The sequence below is a fragment of the Filicampus tigris genome, chromosome 6 (genome assembly GCF_054856515.1).
Source record: "Filicampus tigris isolate MCC_2025a chromosome 6, RoL_Ftig_1.0, whole genome shotgun sequence".
NCBI lineage: Eukaryota > Metazoa > Chordata > Actinopteri > Syngnathiformes > Syngnathidae > Filicampus > Filicampus tigris.
Window position 1 is genome coordinate 12,918,652 of NC_141222.1, and position 21,246 is coordinate 12,939,897.

The window sequence follows — 21,246 nt, forward strand, 5'->3', positions numbered from 1 at the left end:
TTGCTTTTAAAAACCTTTATTTGCTTTACAAACAATTTTAAACCAAAAAGGACAGACTAGTTCGCTATTTACAACATTAACATTTGAAGATGCTATTAAAATAAACTGGATTCTATTAGTTATAATGTCATAGCAAATATCATAATGGGTATTTAAAAATATACAACTTTTTTTTTTTAAACTAACGCGTGATCCTGAGGTCTTCATTTTCTGGATTCAGACGGACGCTCCTCGAATGCTGGAATTGACAGAACATTGTGATTTAAAAATAAATAAAATACAGTGGTAGGTCGATTCACGATTGACCTGACTTACAAGGATTTCGAGTTACAAGTCATTGCTTGGCTGATTTTTTTCTCTTGAGTTACGCGAGTGCTAGATTGTGGTAAACACCGTTGAAATTTAAACATAAAACAAAGAGAATTACGCATGTATTTAACCAAAGAAACTGTGGCGGCTCATCAATAGAGGGCGTCTTACAGCCCAGCTTTCAGTTTTCCTGGCTTGATACTTGTTGCTGAAATCTAAAGTAGACTTTCGCGTAGGGCTGAGCGATAATTCAATATCAATATGTATCGTGATTGACACGTGATCGATATCAATAGAAAATACTTTTGATAAAACGTTAGATAGGAAAAACATCAGAAAGCAAACACGATCACGGCATCGTGCGTGTTGTAGGCAGCGCGCAGCCACCTCCAAACACAAAGAAACAGTTAAACCAACGGAGAAAAAGCCGCTAAACCAACGAAGTAGCATTCAAACCAACAAAGAAGCAGCAGCTAACCCAACGACGCAAGCTTGTGGCATACTCTCATGCAGCGAGAGAGTGGCATAACTTTGTCCAAATAAATAACCAGTCGACTCAGCTCTTACAATAAAATTCTATTATGCACATTAACCTGATTAAACACCTCTGGATGGAGACGTGGTGTACAAGTAAAGGAGTTCTGTTTTTGCTAGCGCCAGTGTTAGCCATGTACGAATGAGGCAAGTACAATATGAATGTACTACGGCAATAATGAGTCCACTAAAAAGGATCAAGTAGTCCTAAGGCGGTTGGTCAACGCTAATGCATGCACTGCAAGAGAGTCTTAGTTCACTACACTTACATTGTAAGAACAATGAATGAAGGCTAATGTAAGTGTATCAACATTATTGCTTTGGGATAGCATTGAATGCAAATAAGCATTTACAATGCACTGGTGGAGGAGAAACTGCACATTACACTCCATAAAGATGTACACAAAAACAGTTCATCGTTTTTTTTAATAGGTTAAAAAAAATCAATAATTATCGATATTGACTGATGAAATATGAAATACTCTTTTCTATTGTGAAACATTTGTCAGCCATATCACCCAACACACTATGTGCTTAAACTTAAGCACATTATGTTTAAAGAGGAGCTTATTTAATCTTTATATCGACCAGTTTATTTGACTTTTTCATAGTTGTTTTGAACTCATTCACTGCCAGACATTTTCAGATCCTCTTTTACCCTAATGTTTTAAAAAATTGGAAAGAAGTATAAATAAGTTCCTGGGTTTGAATGGCTGGACTGTGAAAAGATAAGACAAGTAAATTTGTCAATGGCAGTGAATGAGTTAAAGGTGAAGTATTATCGGTATGTTAAAATAAAATAACCTAAATTCAGCCTTTTTTTCTCTGGGTCCTTATTTTTAAAAGTAAAAAAAAAAAGAAAATGCAATACATATCGACCAATAACCATAAAAACCATCAAGAGTAGGACTGTTACAACCAATCAGACTGGAACCTGACTGGCGCTGTTCGATCAGTACTCAGGAACACTTTTGGTTTTATAGGACAAAGGGGGCTCTCTTTTATAACTAATTGTACATAACGTATGATGCTGTTCACGCAAACTTTACGTTTTTTGTTTTTTTTTGGTGTATCATGATACACTTTTCAGTCAAATCGCCCAGCCCTACTTTCACACATTTTCAACAAAGAAATAAGAGTCCACAAAACGAATTGTTTGATTGTAAATTGCAAACAACTTACTTGCTCTGTTGTGCTACCATTGTTGCCATAAGTGTTAATAATTTATGTTGCTCCAACTTAAATCAATCAATCAATCAATCACATTTTATTTATATAGCACTTTTCATACATAAAAATGCAACTCAAAGTGCTTTAAAACATTCAAAGCAAAACATAGAATTATCTTCAATCAAAAGAAAAGATAAATTATTTAAAAGTTGTTGAAAGCCAAACTAAAAAGGTGTGTCTTGAGCTTCCTCTTAAAAATATCAACAGTCTCTGCAGACCTGACATCCTCTGGCAGGCTATTCCAAAGGTGAGGACCAAAATGGCTGAATGCAGCCTCGCCATGCATTTTGGTCCTCACCCTTGGAATAAATAAAAGGCCGGCGCCAGAGGACCTCAGGATCCGCGAGGGCTGGTATGATAAAAGCAAATCAGATAAATAAGATGGCCCAAGACCATTAACACATTTATAAACTAATAAAAGTACTTTAAAATCGATCCTGAAACACACAGGGAGCCAATGCAGCAATTTCAAAACTGGCGTAATGTGCTCCCGCCCTCTGGTTCTCGTCAGCACCCGAGCGGCTGAATTCTGCAGTAGTTGCAGTGGTGAAATGCTCTTTTTCGGGAGGCCAGAGAGCAGGGCATTACAGTAATCTAAACGACAGGAAATAAAGGCATGCATCAGCACTTCCGTGTTAGCCTGAGAGATGACTGTTTTAGCCCCAAAAAATGCAAGTTGTGTTTTCAAAAAATACAAGTTGTGGTTTTTTTGTTGTTTTTTTTTACTGTGTATGAGGTGTCACAAAAAGCAAAATACAAACAAAAACAAGCCAGTGTGCTGACATTTTTTCATAAAGTTTTTAAGTTATTGCTGTATGTTTTTTTTTTTAGGTAATAAGGTAGAGTGCCATTTTCAAAAAAAGAAAACATTTCTGTTTGGTGTTTTTTGTGGGCCTAAAACAGATTAATAGCATTTCAATTTATTTCAATGGGAAAAGACGAATAGGGATATGAGTGCTTGAGCTTTGAGCGTGGTCACAGAACAAATTAAACTCTTAAGTCCACGCAATACTGTTTTCAAAAAAGATAAACATGCAAAAATGAGACACATACCAGGGACCTCGTGAGGCCAAAAGTCATTACAAGCAGGGCACCGTGGCTCAGTGGCTCCCCTGAAGAATCTCGCCACACACGGGTTGTGTATTTTTATACCACACGTTGGATTCTCACAGACCTGGCTCTGAAAAACGAAATCAAAGGATTTGTTTAATTGTTGGTTTGACACACAAGTTCCATGAATAGTTTGAAAGATTTTGATTATAGGTGATGTTATTTGGTAGGAGTGGACCTGGAAGGCAATGTTGCGACAAATGCGGCACACTTTGACCTGGTCCTGATACATCGTGCGAATGTATTGCTCCATCTCGATGATACATCTGGTGGATAAGCAGTATTCACCCTCTTTCTGCACAGAATAAAGAAGTGTTTAATGTTTCCGAGCAAAAATCTTCATGAGTGTGCTGACATCGCCCGGGTCATGATTCAGTGAACTGTGATGTGGAACGGAATGTACCCAATCAAAAAGGCGCCCTGGCTAATGAACAAGGAAGCGGTGGTAAATACAACAAAATATAGCCTACCCGATGCCATTGTTTGAATAAAAGTGGGCTCTCCAAACAGCAAAAAAGTATTTTCAAAAGCAAGTCTTTTCTTGACGATAATGCAGTTTTTCAACGCTCCCATCTCCGGTCTTTTTTGGAAACACTCAGGAAACATGGGTACATATCCAGGTTTGTCTCCTCTTCATTTTTGAGAGTTCATGTGTGACCGTCTTAATGCATGTGGTCCTCTCTGTTGAGATTATCGGCACACACCACACACAATATGACCCAAATTGTTAGATGCCAGATTTTTTTTTTAACCTTTATGTGCCAGAACAAAAAAATCTTTCAAGATTTGAAAAATCCATATGTGTGTAGCGGGCCTTAATGGATGGCCGGATGTCCTAAAATGCTTCATGTGGTTTTCAAAAGCACTGTCTACAAAAAAAAATAAAATAGCCACAACATAATGTACACTTGCAACATCTGATGGGATCCAAAACATTAACTGCAAAAATGTCTGCCTTTAGAAAGGAAACTGCTTCTACAATACCTTATTATGCTATTTTAATAAAAGACCCTGCAAAGAGCAACAGCTCAGGTTTCAATAGGTGTTTTCCTCTTACCTCAGTGAGCCATTTGTCTCGCACAAGTCGATTGAGCAGCTGTTCCGTGTCTCTCTTCTTTATTTTTTTGGTCAGGGTGATGGCGGAATTGAGAATATCAGTTGAGTAGGCCCTGCCAATGTCCGAGTCCACAATCAGGTCCATCTTAATATGAACAGTGCACACTTGTCACAGAACGGTCACAGTAGATTTCTCAATCTTTATGTTGCTTTGGTTAGAATGTGTACAGCATATTGTCGGAAAGTGTCCAACGATGTTAGTGTACATGACTGTACGCACTATTTTCCGGAAAATCTCCAGTTCATGATCGGCGTAGTCAGACGTCATTCTGGTGACATCCGTTTCAATCATGTTAACCTAGGCAGCAGTCACATCAAAATGATTATTAACAATCTTGCAAGATTATGTTATGTACGGCAACATTTTCACTCAAACATACACGAATTACGGCTGAATTGTGAACCGTTTACTTCTTGTTTGAAAAGTTAAAGTTTTGCGCCTGGGAGCTGCCTGCACTTTTTGTGAGAATATGTTTATAGTCTAAGACAGGGGTGCTCAATACGTCGATCGCGATCTACCAGTCGATCGCAAAGGTAGTATTGGTAGATAGCATGACATAAAAAAAAAAAAAATAGATGTTCATAGTTAATTATGTTGTGTTGTGTAACATTGGCTCATGCGGTTATGCAGGGTACATCAACATACATTGTAATAAAAGAATCAATATATTTGAAAATAAATATATGTTTTGCATTTTTGTAGTGGGTAGGACCTACCCACTACAAATACGCAAAACATACTCTACCCGGAAGGTAGATCATTTTGACTTGGTCATTTTATAAGTAGCTCGCATGCTGAAAAAGTATAAGCACCCCTGGTCTAAGATTTTAAAAAAATGCCTTAAGCATTTTTCAAATCTTACAAGCTGTTTAATAAACAGGGATTCAAAGTTATGTGTGAATCTGTACAATTCAAAATTTTGACAGAAACAATATTTGCCTTTTTACTGCAAACGACTACCAGCTCCAAATGTTGGTTATCAACCTCCTTGACTACTAATAATTGTATCGGTCCTGGAAAAAAAACAAACATATAGGTCTATCTGTAATCTGAAGCTAAATTTTACAATGCACTGATTGCAGCTTGCTTCATTTTCCAAAAGACGATGCACCAACACGTTTGTATCATCTTGCTGAATCAAGCCTAGTCATGCTTAGCAAGATGGACTAGTCTATTGTGGAAGAAGAGCGAAAGGAGGGTTTCTGTGATCAGTCCTAAACAATCAACTTAACTAAATTTGCAACACAAATTTTAAATACATTAGCATAATAGCTAGCAATAATATCTGCTAAATTAGAGTGCATATTAAAAGTGTCTGAAAGCATATTATCGACATTTACAGGCACTTGCGCACAGCCTCCTTTGTTGTTATAGTTTAATTGTACCAACAAATAGTGCTGTTGCTCTGTGCTTATTCTGATTTTATAAGGATTGTGCAATCTGAGGCAAGGCTGGCTGCTCACTGCCACACTTCATATGTTACTGTATGTATTTGAACAAGAGTCAAATTTGTTACAAATGACATGTTAAATTTTGAATGTGTCTGTGGCATTTTTAGACCTTTGAATGACTCAAGTAGAACCAAAACTTTCTTTAGGTAAAATCAAATAAAGACCTCTTGCAGGTGCATAGACTCATACATGTGAATAAAATTGTAAAGTAAATACTGATAGCTCGAGCCTGGAATTGATCAATAGTATTTTTTTATGGATAAAATTTGTTTCAAAATCTAAAACTGGATATTGACCTGTAGCCTTTTAAAGATTGTGGTCAACCTATAAAGGTTCCACTGCACTTTGTGGTCTGAAAGGCTGTGTTTTATTAACAATTACAGTATTCTTAAACATGGTTGGAACAGATGAGAGACCACATAAGATATGCTACAATAAATAACATCACTTACCAAAGCATAGTGCTGCACACCGCTATCTTCACACATTCCTTTTCTAATCTGCATGAACATGGGCTCCAGATTAGAGTTGATGGTATCAATATAGTCATCAAGATGGTCTGGGGCATAAACGGCTGGAAATGAAACAAAACTATATAAATCTCCACTTTATATGTTATATACATTTCAAAATTAAGTTACATTACTATGGTTTGCTTTTTCACGAGGTGACACTGATTTTGCTGGAAAGTACAAGCTTCTCCAAGAAATACTTCATATCCTTTAGTACAGTAGAGAAGTAAAACGTACAAGTAACGTATGGAAAGGCCACCAGTGCCATCATGTGTAAGCAATTGTGCAGCGACTCACTGTTCTGTCCACTGCAACAATGGCGATGGAGCTGCTTTGCACTTGGTTCATCAACAATGCCACTGCGCATCAGCGCCTGCAAGAATCTTCTGTGGCTGTCGTCCATCTGGTTGCACGGCTCTTTAAATTGTTGGGAAAATACGGTTATGTCATTTCTTCTTATCTTTGAAAGTTACATTGTATAACAAACACGCTGACAATGCTTAGTCGAACGTTTTTTTTTTTATTTTAGATGATGACGCCAGCCCCATTAGATAATGCTGCTACGCATGGCACTATTCAAGTTGACAGATTAAAATTCAATGGCGTTGATATAGACGTCGTTTTCTAAATATTCAATCAGCATTTTTGAAATTTAAAATAAAAATCATTACCGGCTCCTCGACTTCCGCGCTCTTTCACCTTCGTCTTTTACGCCACGGCTGTTTTAGTTACAGATCCATTAATTGCGCCACCTGCTGCTCCGGAGTAGATTTGTGCAAACTCGACCAAGCTCTCAAGCGGCGCTCACCAATGTCAGGTGTACACCTAAGCAACGTCCAGGATCTCCATTGTTACTTGTTCATTGTCATGTTTTTTTTATTATTCACAAAAGAAACATATCATACTTATCACGTTTTCACTTGATAAGTTCCAAGTGATATTTTTTTCTAGTGTGGCAGCTCAGTGTTCGCTGTCTGTTAGAATTACAAGTTAGTTAAGTACGAGTAGTTTGGTCTTTTGGGGAGCTTTCCCATGAAACTACATCCACAACATAACTAATCGGATCGTACACCCACTAATTGAAAATGTACCATTCTTCAATTGCATACCTCGTTTGACCTATATCCTTATTTTTGGGTGAGATGCACACCCCTAAAATTCTGACAAGCACAATAGTACCTGACTGGATGAGAACCAATGTTCCCACGGCTCCAGTCCTCGAACCCAATCTCCGTGACTGCAACTTGGTGAACTCAGGGAGAAAGCGGCCGACAGCAGCGCCTCGCTCGCCAGGGAGAGGCGGAGCTTCAATCATTTCCAAAGTAAAATTGTTTCGCCGAATGTAGACTTTCCATCTCCTTCGCAGAACAGGTGTTGTGGGCTGGGGGAGCATCCCTTTTTTTTTAAGTCCTACATTTCGATGACATTTCCATGTTGCGCAAGGCCACGCTGTTACACATTTAAAGATTGAGGTTATTTTTCCTCCAGATAGTGTCCCAGTAGTAATGTGCTGAAATGTGTTCGTGAACGTGAATATGGTCCATTCCATCTGGTTCAGTTCAGTGGCGCATCTGTAAGAGTGTGAGTACTAGATTTACTTGGCAACAGTCCAGATCGGTCTCCCATTGAAAATGTGTGGTGCGTTATTAAGCACAAAATATGACAACGGAGACCCTGGACTGTTGAGCAAACATCAAGCCAAACCGGAAAAGAATTCCACCTACAAAGCTTCAACAATTAGTGTCCTCAGTTCCCAAATGCTTGAGTGATGTTAAAGAAAAGGTGATGCAACACAGTAGTGAACATGCCCCTGTCCCAGCTTTTTGGGAACATGTTGCAGGCACCAAATTCAAAATGAGTTATTAAAAAAAATAAAATATCAATTCGAACATTACATATCTGGTCTTTAGTGTATTCAACTAAATATAGGATGAAAAGGATTTGTCAAATGTAGTATTCCGTTTTTATTTACGTTTTACACAATGGGTTTGTGTGCTATCGTTTGCTCTGCAACAGGTTAATTTCCCTGCTATCTGATCAATAGTCTTCTTCTTCTATGTCAACAATTTCAGTGAGTGTACTCCACGCAAGGTATGAATTGTATTGTTGCAATTAAATCAACATGATGGTAATTGGAAATGCTTTAATAGCCTAACAAATTAAATAAGAACATATAATACAAGTCCTTGATTGCAATATAGTCTATTATAAACATAATTTAAATAGTTTTCAATGTCATTGACTTTCACTGCAGCGTTTAAACCAATATTCCTTAACATTATCCCACATAGCCACAGCTCAGTTTCATCCAACTGTCCAGGGGTGAATTCTGGCCAACATTGATAAATTAAAAGTCAGTGATGTCCATTCACCAAAGTGTAGAAACCTAAAGACAGAATTCTGATTAACCTGCTCATATGGTCTACAGTACTCTGATGTCACAAAAATCAGAGAAAACAAAATATCTAAATACAGGCTGAACAATGTGCACAACTAACATTGTGAGAACACGAGGGAGAAATTGCTGAAGGATATCGTATGACTCTTGTACTGACACCGGTGAATCACGCACATTTCACCTAAACATGACACACACAGATCTTAGGGGTACTTTAGAGTTACCAATAAACCCAATATACATTTGGGTTGTGCGGGGATATTGAAACACACAATTCTCTGCATCAATGAATACGGGCCTTACCAACAGCATTCAGCAGCATTAACTACAGCAACACCTGCTCATAAAATGCTTGGATTAACTAGAAGAAATAAATTAGCCACATACAGTAAATAAATCATTAGTGTAATCAGGGCACTGCCTTAGTGTTTTAACACATTATTCACGTTGAGGGAACACTTATTTGGTTTGCCGTTCCATCCTTCCATTTTTACCAATGTTGTGTTGCAGCTAAGATGGAGCCTGTCCCAGCTGAGTGAGTGAGGGGCGTGGTACAAGATGGACTGGTTGCCAGCCAATCGGGTTTGTCTTTCAGCAGATATAATTTCAATTCCTGAAATTATGCCTACGTGCTCTTGACCTTGTTTGTCTGTGTTAAGTGCTTAATTTAGTCAATTCAATCAAATGCAAGTAAACAAGAGGTTAAATGGGACACAATCATGTTGTCATTCCAGACGGAGCCTTATTTTCTAGAAAAGAGTAAAAGAGGTCATTGAGCTCCGTATTTTTAACAATGATCATGGCATTTCTTGCTTCATTGAAAGCAAGTATATGGGAACATTCCGGAAATACAGTCAAATGCTATTTGCACTCTCTTTCAAAAGTGTTCACCCACTCACCACTGGTCAAGCACCCACATCGTGACATTAATCTTGTTTTCTCAACAATCAACACTGTAGAGCATGTGCAATCAGAAGACCTCAAAACATGATTAAACCTCGGTAATTTGTCTGAGACGTCAAAGCTGTACCACTTCTGCGCTTCTGTGGTGACCCTTAAGTCTGTGTCCTTCTTTCCTGTTACCAGACTTTAGTTTTAGAGCTGGGATGTCAGAAAAAAAAAGGGGATTTGGGCTAGCTGGATATTGTTATCCAAAGTGCCCAATGTAGACCCAGTGTGCTCATCTAATGTCTTCATTGTTTTGGTTGGCAGCAGTTGACTGAGAAAATGCTAAACCTGAGAAGAATGAGTGAAAAGAAGTCAATGATACGTCGGTAGCAGATACATGTTTTCATAACAATAATGTGTTCATTGTGTGAAATTACGGCAGGTAAGTCCTGCTTTTTTTAAGCAGTTCTGTAGTCTTATTATCAAATAAAAATTGAAATGAGATCACTGTTGGCATACCTTTTGTTCTAGTGGGTGGTAGGAAACTGTTCATGTATGTGGATGGACTGTTGCAACTTCTCCTCTTTGGCCCTTCTGCTGTGGCAAAGCTGCGCAGTAACATAAAGGCAATCAATTTACTTCTTGGAGAGAAGTTTGCACAAACACTTTGAAGGAAATATATATATTTTTAATTCTATAGGGAAATTAATAAATTCATGCATTTTCATCTGATTACTGTGCTTACGACTGAATGCATGTTTGGCTGTTCTTCAATCAAAATGGGGTGTGTTCGCCATTCTATAAATCAGCAGAGCACAACCTTCCTTGTGCCACGGTCTGCGCAAGTCACAAGCTCACATATACATACAATAAAAACAAAAGACTCACACACTCACAATTGATGTGTGATGACCATGAATGTGGTTGTTAAGAATTACTGGGTGCCCTACGCTTGTTCTCTTCAATGAACGGGGTCCCATCTTAAAAATTCCAAACGCCATCCGGGAACAGGTTGGAAGTACAAATGCCTCCTTGCAGTTAGAAGTGACCATCATAAACAACCGCCGAAAAAAGGTCCGTTAGAGAAGATATAGTCCGCCAATAAATTTCAAAACTAAAATGCTGTGACCGCTGACTTTGATCATCTCAATGAAATATTTTTTGGGTTCAGTCTCTCTCTCGTGTGGCCACGCACATTGGCTGAGGGCCGCCGCTCAAAATCACAAGCACCAGTATGGTGATTGATCTGGCTGGAGAGCTGACCCTTCATGTCAATGTAGTTTTATGCCAACATTGGCATATTGCATAAGACTGTGGTGTTACGGGAAAAATAATAACTTTCTGGGAGTGTCTTTTACAATATTTGTACATGTGCTTTGAATTATAATTGCATCCAAAGTGCCATATGACGTTTTACCTTCACATGAGCACTGGACTTATGGCATCTTAAGCGCTTAAGACGAAAAGTGGCAATATCGCAGAGAGAATGTGCAGAAGGCCCTATTTGACAGGGAACGCCCCCACAATGTAGGGTTGTCCCACCCAGAGTGCATATCTGTCATGAAGGTAAGTAAATGACAAACTTAATTGAATGGGAGAATCTGTGTAGCCACAAAAGTGTGCAGCGTTTCCCTCTTAAACACATGGGAGAATATAGCCCAGAGTAAATTTTATTACTATTCACAAGCTCACCGTTCTCTTTTCCATGAAGCTGGTCAGGAATTCATCTATGTCAGTGCGTCCTTCTAAAAAGTTTTCAGCAGTAGCTTCAGACTCTTCCTCGGCTTGATGTGCTGCAACCTTTAACCGAGCCTGAAGACTACTCAGGCTACAGCTCTATAGTGCGGGGGTAAAAATTAAATTAGTTTCTTTCCTTTGTACAAGTACTAGAAGCAATTCAACAAGAGAATGTGTAACTATTTATGAAACAATTCACTCCTTTTAAACTCTGCAGTGCTGCTAATATTGACATCAGAGGTGTGCATCTCTATGACTTTCACCATTTCTGTCTGTTTTTGACGTAATTTTCTCCACGCTCCGTCAACCACATGTGCTAAATAGACTTCAATTTTATTTTATTTTTTTATGAATTGTATACATTTACTGGGCACCGAGATGGTGAGATCAGTGCGCAATGAGGAAACATTGATACAGGATACTTTCGCAATGTCAGGAACTTGCGAACACACCACGGTGTTATGTACATTAATAATTTTCCTTCAAATATGTTTTAAAGATGGAGAGAAGCCCCCCCTAAACCTGGCACAGTCGACTTGGGAGCAGTCCGTGGTCTGCCAGCCAACCGCGATCGACTGGTTGGGCACTCCGAATTTATTCCTGAACCCACAAATTCCAACAAAACCAGTGACTTTTAAACATTAACTGCTTGGTTCAAAAATGTGTCTCTTTGATGAAAGCATAGTAGCCTGTGGTTCTCAGGTTGAGGTTCAATTTCTTTTACATCAAACTGACTGCGTCTAATTCAAACTGAAACCCCCGTAGGATGTCGCCATGTTGGGAAATTCATGATGCCACAATGAGGTTTACCTCACTCAGATCATGTTGTCTCTGCATCTTTGTCTCGAAGGCAAACTTCAGCTGAGTCAACTGTTCAAACTGAACACACAAAGGGAATGTGAGCTGCTGGAAAACAGAAGCAATGGGTGGATTTTGAGTTAAAGTATAGTATCAAACCTTGTAGATAATTTCTTGTCTTTTCCCTTCCAGTTGTGGCTCCATCTGAAGGTTTCTCTCTGGAAAAACAGATACACAGGTTTTCCCCACTGTTAAGCTCCTCCTTCCAGACTTGCCTGAGCTGATAAAGTCCAAGGTTGGGAGAGGTACATACTTGCCATATCCACAATGTTAGTGACCAGTTCCTCTTTATCACTTGTGATTTGTTGGAGCTGTGGCAGCATCATGAAGAATCTCAGTAAAACATCCTCATTTTCTGACATGTCGGACAGTTGAGTCAGACTGGGGCAAGGCACAGGTGAGTATGTACCACAGGATGGTTGGATGGATAGAGGACAAGAAAAAGAAGAAATATTTTCTTCAATTTCACTCTCACAAACATGCTTCAATAATGTCTTAACGCGTGAGAATAAATTACTTCAAGTCAGAGAGTTCAGGAAAAGACTCAGGAATCTCAGGCATCTTATACATATGTCCATTCAGGCCAGCCTGAAAAGACAAATGGTGATAATGGATGACGACGCAAATATTTAAGTGAAAGGCAGCCTCTAAAAGGGTCATTCAAAAACTACAGTATTATCAATGATCCACATCTACTGCTAGATTGTATACTGTAATGTCCAGACTATGAGATGCAACTTTTTTCACATGCTTTTTAACTCTGCAGTGTAGATAATGATATGGCTAATTTATGCATTGTTATGGGTTAACAAGCTTCAAGCCGACAATATGTTGGCACGTAGGCCCTCAGATGTGTGCATTCAAGGAGTGTCCAACTCTCAGAGGGTTTAGTCTCACATCAGGAAGCAGTGACAGTGACTCTGAGATTTGGCTCGCGAGCAAAATGCAGCCTGATGTGAGACCAAGACCATGTGAGGGGTTTGGTCTCACAACAGTATTCGTTTTAATGCTCCCATCAACACAACGCACTGGAGAAGACATTGTGTTTAAAAGTCACACTCTTCTTCAGTCTTCTATAGTTTCCCCATTGCGTGTACGATGATGGCTTTGGACTTGCATGCGCACAATTCATAAAACATTTCAGGATGTTGATATACGTTCATGCATGTGTACTGGTCCATGCTACCCAGTCAATAAACATGCATGTGTGTTTATAATCCCTAAATTTTATTTACAATCTTGTCTTGGTGAAAATCAAGCAAACTACCGGTATCCTCAATCCCAACCAGAGCTTTGAAACACTACAACTAAGTTAACATCTTGAGGTGTTTTTCATCAATGTACCTGTAAGTCTCCAACAGGTACAGGCAACGGCAGGTCAGTAATGAGACCATAAGGTGTTGGACCTCGAGGGGACCCATGGACAGCGTCAACTGCAGGATGAAGCGCTGGTCCTACTCCGGTGGGAGCCGGTGCGAGGGGTGGCGTCTGACTTTGCCCAACATGCCGAGGACCATAGTGGTAACCGTGAGTCGGGTAAGGAGGGATGCTCGATGGCTTGTACATACTGCTGTTGGTTTAGGTCAAATACCATTACGTTACATTATTTTCATCTCAAAAATGGAGTTGTTTAATTGAGTTGTTTGGTTATAAAAACTTTTGTCTTCATTTGTCTCTTAATTAATGCAACACTTTACTTGTACACATCATAAATTATGAATACTGTATATATCCAAGCCTGAGCTCAAACAATGTGTGAGGCAAGGTCTTTGAGTCTAATGTTGGCTAGCTAGGAATCCAAGGCATACTTTCGTTTCAGTTAGTAGTCTTTTGGACTCGGTAGGCCAAAGGTGTTGCTGTGAAATGCAGGTTATTATTACTATATCCTGAAGTCATTCGCCTGACCATTTGGAATTTATTTGTCAAGGGGTTATGCTAACTTAGTTACTTATCATCATTTATTTGTTACAGTGGATGTGTGTGTAGAATTCAATTAAAAATTGGGACATGTAGGCAGATAGATGGTGGAAAACCCTGAACAAATGGTGCCATTGGTAATTCAGTCAAAAAGCACCGGTCAAAATTGCAGCACAATCACCAACACATTAAGGACACCATCTAGTCATGTGTAAATTGCTTACCATTCTGTACATGAGTCGCTGTAGTTTTTTTTTGTTTTAATAAGTAGTGCATAGAAATAGAACAGACTCACTAAGGAAAGCCAGACGGGCCAGTGGACATCAGGGCAGGAGGACTCTTCCAGAACTCATCCAGCAGACTTTGAATGACCTTACCCAGGTCTGAATGCATTCCAAACTACAACAAAAAGGAATGTATGAATTGCAAGATGAACTAATGCTATCAATCATCTCGGTTCGGAGATGTCAGCTTCATGTTTTTGCCATTCATTCGTAACAGCTGGCCCAACTGTTGCTGTAACGGTCATTTGGGTAATAATAGTTCTCTTTTTGTGTGTCGCCAAGAAGCAGCGTCATCTGGTAGGGTCTGTTTTGCTCCTGTTTTCTTTTGTCAACTCACTCCGTAATGCAACCGAACAAACGTGTGGTCTCCTTTTGTAGTTCATATATGAACAAAATGCAGGGCTAAAATGTGCTCGGCAGAAATGGTACCAGATTGCACAGACAGCAAGCGAAAAGAAGGGGAGAAGAAGCAGAAGTTCTGAATGCAAACAGAACTTGTTTGCTACCATCTACATGGGGTGTGTTCAAAAATTCACTCTGACACCCTAAAACCAGATAAAATGAAGCGATTGCTGTTCCATATGGCAGTATCTTAGTACCTCAGCAATGTTGCTTCGTGACCTTTAAAATGAAGACGATACAAAAATCCAGTAAGCATTTGCAAATGTCCCAGACATGAGCCACACTTACATTAGTGATGAGGGGGCTTGTGATCAAAGTACCATTATTGCTATCGACGAGGTGGTGACCAACAGGAGGGTAGATGCTAACCACTGGCTTCTCCTGAGGGAACTGAGGAGGCAGAAGACTGTGGAGGCAAATAGGTTGACAACTTTAGTTTGAACCTTTATTAAACTTACACTTCATTTAACATCAATATAAGATAGAACAATAGTTAAAATCTAACAGTGTTTGAGGTAACATCTCTCACAAGCATTTGAGCATGACTGTGTGTGTGTGGCCTATGGGTAGTTTAGTTAACATGACTGTAAAACCATGCTAAAGTCTGAATGTGATACTCAAACTTAACTGTCTGCAAATATGAACTTACATGTTAACAGTGATGGTGGAGTTGTTGACTGTAAACGGAATCCTGTATTCCACATCTTTCTGGATTTCTGCAATGCTGTTGGGAGACAAAAATCCAGTTAAGTCGAGAGCTGTCAACATGTATTTGCAGTAGCAATATTGACAAGATTTCCCAAAAATGAGAGTCAGTCAACAGGGAGTCTGGTTGGAATGACCACTTCGACCTGATCATTTGAATCAGGTGTGTTACAGCAGGGAGAGATTGAAAACCTGCAGGACAGAACCCCTCGAGGACCGGAATTTGAGACATGTGAAACAGTGTGAACTAGCCAAACTACTGCACTTCCCAGAAGTGACGATCAAAATGGATACCAAACCACTGAAATCACGCTGTTGTGTGTGCACATGCTGAGAAGAAAACTATTTATATCACATGTACTTATTAACAACGCCGGATAATTAAAAAGGTGGCTGGAAAAAAAAAACACACACAACACACAAAAATACAGTGTCATAAGACAGGCGTGAAATGCAGTGATATCACAAGACGTGACAGGACAGCGACAACTCGTGTTGTTATATCTAAAGATAGCATATAGTCACCGTTGACAACTGGATTAGCAAAACACGCTGCGCTACCAGGAAGTACAGTATTAGCACCGAGACACACCGTTAAACGTTCGCGGGAAAACTGATAATTTGCACCTTGTACCAACATCCACTTTGGACAAATCTTTAATCAGAGAAACACAGTTAGTTCCTTTGCTGTAATTGCGAAACGGGTGATTAGTGCAGTTTAGTCACGTGTATTCGGTGAAGCTACAAAATTAGCATGTCATTGTGATTAAAATGCCTCAACACGTACCACTGGTATAATGAAAGGATGAACGCTTACAACAACCAACATGACCGCGTTCCGGTTGACGTTACCTGGGATGAGCAGCTTTCAGGGACTCAATCTGTCGCTGTCTTTGTTGTTGCAGACTGTTGAGTGGAGTGTGAGGTCCAGAACCCTTTGAGATGGGGAAAAGCCAGTTCATCCTCTCTAAACCAAATAAGACTTAGCTTGGCAATACAATACAAACGTCTGATGTAAACGCAAGCGAAACAGAGCAACAGCGAGTGCTAAGTGGAGCTTTGTGTAGCTAACCCCATTAGCTAGTAAAGAACGTTGCCAACTCGTTTTTGTCGCACACGCGCTTGTAGCTACGCTACTGAATCAGACAGCACGTCGTGTTGTGCCAGATTAAATGTATTCGGTTCCTAAAATCAGCTTTTCCCCCGTTTTAATAGTGAAATTAATGCCACCGGTACGTTAGATAATTCGGGCTAAAAGGAAAAACAACATTGACGCTTCAGCAACTTCTTTACGTAGTTGCTCAGAGCAGAGCAGGCAAGGTGTAACTTCCTGCTTGTCCTTTCAAAATACAACTTGTATAAATAAAACCATTCTACAACTAAAGAAAATTATTCAACTTATTGGTTTGCATTTATGATGTGTATTGGGATTTCAATATCACTTATACTTGCCCTCCACATATACATCACAGAGCAAGTTGGAAGCAAGATAGAGTATAGCTATTTCATTTATTTCTTTAGGAGGCGAAACGTCTCCCAGTCGAAATACAGTTGGTTTAATATCCTGTGTGATGAGGACATAATATTATATCCCGATACATAATTTTATATCCTGATAACGATCGATACCCCAATACTTTTTGTATCCCTTTAAAAACAGTAAATGAAAGGGAATTTTGGAAATCAAAGTATCTTAAGGTTATGTTTTTTTATCAGAAAAAGCTCATAGTCATACATGACGCCAACCACGATGACCAAAATTGCGGTGTCTAAACAATTATAGAAAACTTTGAAAACAGTTCACTCACGTTTTAGTGCAGGTTTAGTAAGCTACATCATGAGTGTATACAGTTAGCAAGATGCTAGCTCAAAACAGCTGGGGGATGCATTTCTTTCAAAATGATGGGCTTGGGGTAATTTGTACCAAAGGACCTAGGTCAAGTTGTGCCAATGGCATAACTTCCCCCAACTTATGATTATTTACTATACATTACTTTATTGTAATTGTACATTGTATTCTTACATTTGATCACCAAAACGGGGCACCATTCTTAATTTTAGACCAAAATCCATCATGCCACGCAGATACAAAAGGAAGACAGACAGGGTTTCAACTCCTCTTGATGAGTTGGAAAGCTGTGAAAGAGGTGCAACAGGGTAAGACCGTGCGCCAGGTTAGAAAGAAGAAGATCTGCAATATGACTATAAAACGACATATGGATAAGAAAAAATAGGCTTGGTGGTACAGCTAGAAAGGAGCACATTCAAGTTCACATTTCCCTGCAGCATTAACAAGTGGAATGTCCAGTAGTTGGCCAAATCTGTGAAGGTATTCAGATGCAGATGCAGTTAGGTGCTCATTTTGGAATATTCATTTTGTTCTGACCATGTGTTCATGTGGCGCTAGGTCTTGTTGGAGCAAATTTGCCCTATGGCCTTTGATTATGTTAAAACTTTAAATAAAGATTCAACAAGTACTTTTGTTTTGAATTTGTCTTTCTTTTATATTTTTATTATCGTTTGTGAGATTAATATGATCTTTTTTACATCAGTTATCAACGACACAATTTACCCCAGTGATTTCTAAATAATGGCACAATTTACCCCACACTCGGGGAAAGTTGTTCTACAAAACCACTTTTTTTTTCTAAAGCTATATTTCTCAAATAGTTTATTTAAGCTCCAAAGTGATTGTTCCCAGGGATGCACAGCATCCTAAATTATACGTATTTTAGTTGGAGGTATTCCTGTGATCCCCTTGCGTAAAAGGCACTTTAAGTAAAAATTGGCACACTTCCCTACCCCGTTCTCGGCAAATATTACAACTGCTTATCGGCAGTTCTACTTCGCCCACTCTGTCCTGCGCTTTCACAAGACTGATTCTCTGCACGCTGCTGCTTCAAACCAGCTGTCCGACCTACAGTTACTAGAGCATTGCTGTTGCAACAGTGAAGGCTACAACGAAGGCTATAACGTATCTGTGATTTTTCACATTTTGCAGCACATCAGAAAAATTAGATTTTTTTATTTCATTGCACCATTCTCCCATTCTCGGTCATTTGTGGTTCTGACATTGCGTTCCATAAACGCCCAATCTCTTTGCAATTTGTGAAAGAAGCAGGGGGAGTTACACAGGCCATATTTTATCCTGATTGGCTGTGTATTCTCAAGTTGGACCAATGGCCTGCTCCTTCAAAGGGGAAAAGTCGAACAGGTTTCTGAGTCTACTATATATTGATTGGTTCAGCTTACTGTGAATTGTAAATGGATCAGCGGGCCTCTCCCTCTAAATTTTGGGCTGGGAAAAATATGAGAAACAAATAAATAAATCAGTACTACCAACACATCGGCCGCAGGGCATCTGCCGGCCTTGCCCGACGCTCAGTCCAGTCCTGCTCACTGATAAAGGTGAAAAAAAGTCCAATGACGTTGATATATAATGTCCACGTTGTCGTCGTAATGTATTAGGGACGCAGTGAACAAAACATTCTGGGAATGCTGATTCTCTAATGATTACATAAAAACTGATAGTCCTGTCTAAAAAAGGTCAGTATGTGATACATTCTTAAGCGAAATATAGTATTATATTTATATGTCCTAACCATTGCATGTACAGTATTTGAATTTTCTTGCGTCAGTTTCGTTCACGTAATTTACGCATGCGCAGTGGTACGTGTGTCTGAGGGTAGAGTGCACCGTTCACTTTCATACATGTGCCATTCTCACAACGCACTTTTGAAGGACAGACAGGCTGTGTATTTGTGATTGTCTGACTGTTGTGTCATTTAGGAGGGAAATGTATGAGTTTATTTTCCAAACAAATTTACAATAATAGTATTCAGCTATTTTAAAAAAGCGTTCATAGTTCATTGTTTTGTTTAATATATTATTTATTTTTACAGCAACCATGTTTGTTTAATATATTTGTTGATGTTTACAGCAACCATTAACCTTTTTATTATTTTTTTTACCAGTTTTAATTTAGTTTTAATTAGTTTGACAGCTTGTTGACGAACATCCCAGGTGCATTGTTCACACATGTGCTGGTCAATGTGTGTAAAGTGTTCTGCATATTTATATTTTGTTAAGTTCGAAGGAGAAAATAATGTTATTGAATGTTTACTTTTACATACTTTTCCATATGCCATAATGAAGCATAATGCTTGGCGCAATTCCCAGCATTTATACTACCTATTATGACATGCTTAGCATGTCATCATCTTATATCACTTTAGAAGACTATGGTCAATGTCCCACTACTTAAACACATCAATGCTGACATTACCTGAGATGTGTCTCTACTATTAGTGTTTGTTCCATGAGATAAGCATTGACATTACCGAATCCGTACTAACAAACGTCAAAAAGAGGAACTTCAATGTATTTGAAGAGTAAATCGCGGAAGGTTTCCGTCGAGTAAAGGGTTATATGGTATAATGTTGTTGATTTGAAACCATCAAGCGAAAACCACTCTGCACACATTCCTTCCACCAATGCTCCACAGAGGATCAAAGGACGTTCATCAATGGCAAAGAACATATGACATAGTCATTATTCAATACCAGCTTCACGCTCAGGAAAGAATGTCTCCTCTCATCATCGTGGTTAGCGAGACCAAACACTTTAGAAACACATTTCTCAAGTCAAGAACTATAGAAATGATCCCTGAAAGTATAGTCTTAACTCAACAATCGTGCGACAACGGAACTTAATTCACAACAGTACTATTTTCACCTCAAGGGCGAACATGTACTGTTAGTTATCTTTGTCCAAACCTCACCACATGACGTCTTGTAAAGCTATAAAAGAGTAAAGTCAATATAAATTATTTTGGATGCCTCAAAACAGACTTCGTTAAATTATATCAGAGTGCAAATACCCAGAATGCTTTGCGCGCTCTGTTTTGATATTACTCATATTTTTACTCGAAATTACACAATTTTTTAGGTTAAAGATAAACCAGAGTCTTCGTACAAAGTAAAACGCATACTTATATAGAAAGCTTACCATGGGCCTGGGGGTACTAGTGGTTTAATTGAGCGTTTATAAGGAAAAGAATGCACTGTGCGTCAATTATAACGTTCCGACAGTAAACTAGTAAAGCAGAACAAGCAGAACCGTCAGGCACTGCACTATATTTACAAATGTTATTTCTGCACTGTATTTACAATGTTATTTAAGTGAAAATGTTCCCCCCCCCCCCTTTTAATTAAGGAGATTGATTCATGCGACCATGTAACACAAACGATGTCAAATCTTGAACACTTAACTTAAATCACGTCAGTTCGGGCTTTGCTTTTGGCTTGCAGTCAGCTTCCATGACACTTGAGGGCAGCATTTTGGAAACCAGTTTAGACTTTAATGGGTCCTCACTCCTAAATATTTTTCATTTGCTGTATGCTGCTTTTATACAGCTAATGGGATTTAAAAACAATAATAAAAAAACACAGCAACCTTTTCTTGCGTTGTATTGTACAATTACATGAACAACTGATGTCGAATGAACAGGAAGAAAGCACAATATGACCATAAAACGTTAGCTTCTTTTTTTCTTTTGTTTTACCCCTTTATATCACGCTAGTAGTTAGACGAATGTTAACTTACCAGTATGTTGTACACGGACGAATGAAACATTTTCATTCCTCATGAATGCAATAAATGCAATAAAAAAATGAGTGTGTTCAACTAAGTACAGTACTCTTCGTAAGGCGCATCATCCTCGTGTTAAAAGCGGTTACGTGACGATGTTCATTGTGCATGAGCAAAGCAAACTGAGGTCAGTTAATTGCCACAA

The 21,246-nt window shown here is 38.9% G+C and overlaps 2 protein-coding genes and 1 non-coding gene across 7 annotated transcripts; all 3 read right to left on the reverse strand.

Annotated features, from left to right (window-relative positions):
- On the reverse strand, nucleotides 1-7,084 carry nsmce1 (NSE1 component of SMC5/6 complex). The gene is made up of 8 exons (XM_086034725.1): nucleotides 6,935-7,084; nucleotides 6,561-6,680; nucleotides 6,204-6,325; nucleotides 4,520-4,597; nucleotides 4,241-4,384; nucleotides 3,362-3,478; nucleotides 3,127-3,253; nucleotides 1-238 (listed from the first exon to the last, which is right to left on the reverse strand). The coding sequence occupies exons 2-8, from the start codon at nucleotides 6,664-6,666 to the stop codon at nucleotides 204-206; spliced, it is 729 nt and encodes a 242-aa protein (XP_085890851.1). The 5' UTR covers nucleotides 6,667-6,680; nucleotides 6,935-7,084; the 3' UTR covers nucleotides 1-203.
- Nucleotides 7,085-8,391: 1,307 nt separating this feature from the next.
- Nucleotides 8,392-21,238, reverse strand: vps37a (VPS37A subunit of ESCRT-I). Of its 5 annotated transcripts, none has more exons than XM_086033122.1 (13): nucleotides 21,057-21,238; nucleotides 16,305-16,387; nucleotides 15,397-15,471; nucleotides 15,036-15,153; nucleotides 14,357-14,460; nucleotides 13,489-13,711; nucleotides 12,662-12,732; nucleotides 12,398-12,525; nucleotides 12,244-12,302; nucleotides 12,097-12,165; nucleotides 11,242-11,385; nucleotides 10,069-10,157; nucleotides 8,392-9,897 (listed from the first exon to the last, which is right to left on the reverse strand). In XM_086033122.1, exons 1-12 carry the CDS (start codon nucleotides 21,090-21,092, stop codon nucleotides 10,077-10,079), a joined length of 1,191 nt encoding a protein of 396 aa, XP_085889248.1. In that variant the 5' UTR covers nucleotides 21,093-21,238; the 3' UTR covers nucleotides 8,392-9,897; nucleotides 10,069-10,076. The 5 variants fall into 5 exon arrangements, with proteins under 5 accessions (XP_085889248.1, XP_085889247.1, XP_085889251.1 ...); XM_086033121.1 differs by having other exon boundaries at nucleotides 13,489-13,714; XM_086033125.1 differs by lacking the exon at nucleotides 21,057-21,238 and adding an exon at nucleotides 20,460-20,628 and having other exon boundaries at nucleotides 13,489-13,714.
- LOC147145876 (small nucleolar RNA U3) lies at nucleotides 19,919-20,133 on the reverse strand. Its single transcript, XR_015087331.1, has one exon. It is a non-coding gene; the product is annotated as a small nucleolar RNA U3 (small nucleolar RNA).
- Nucleotides 21,239-21,246: the final 8 nt, after the last annotated feature.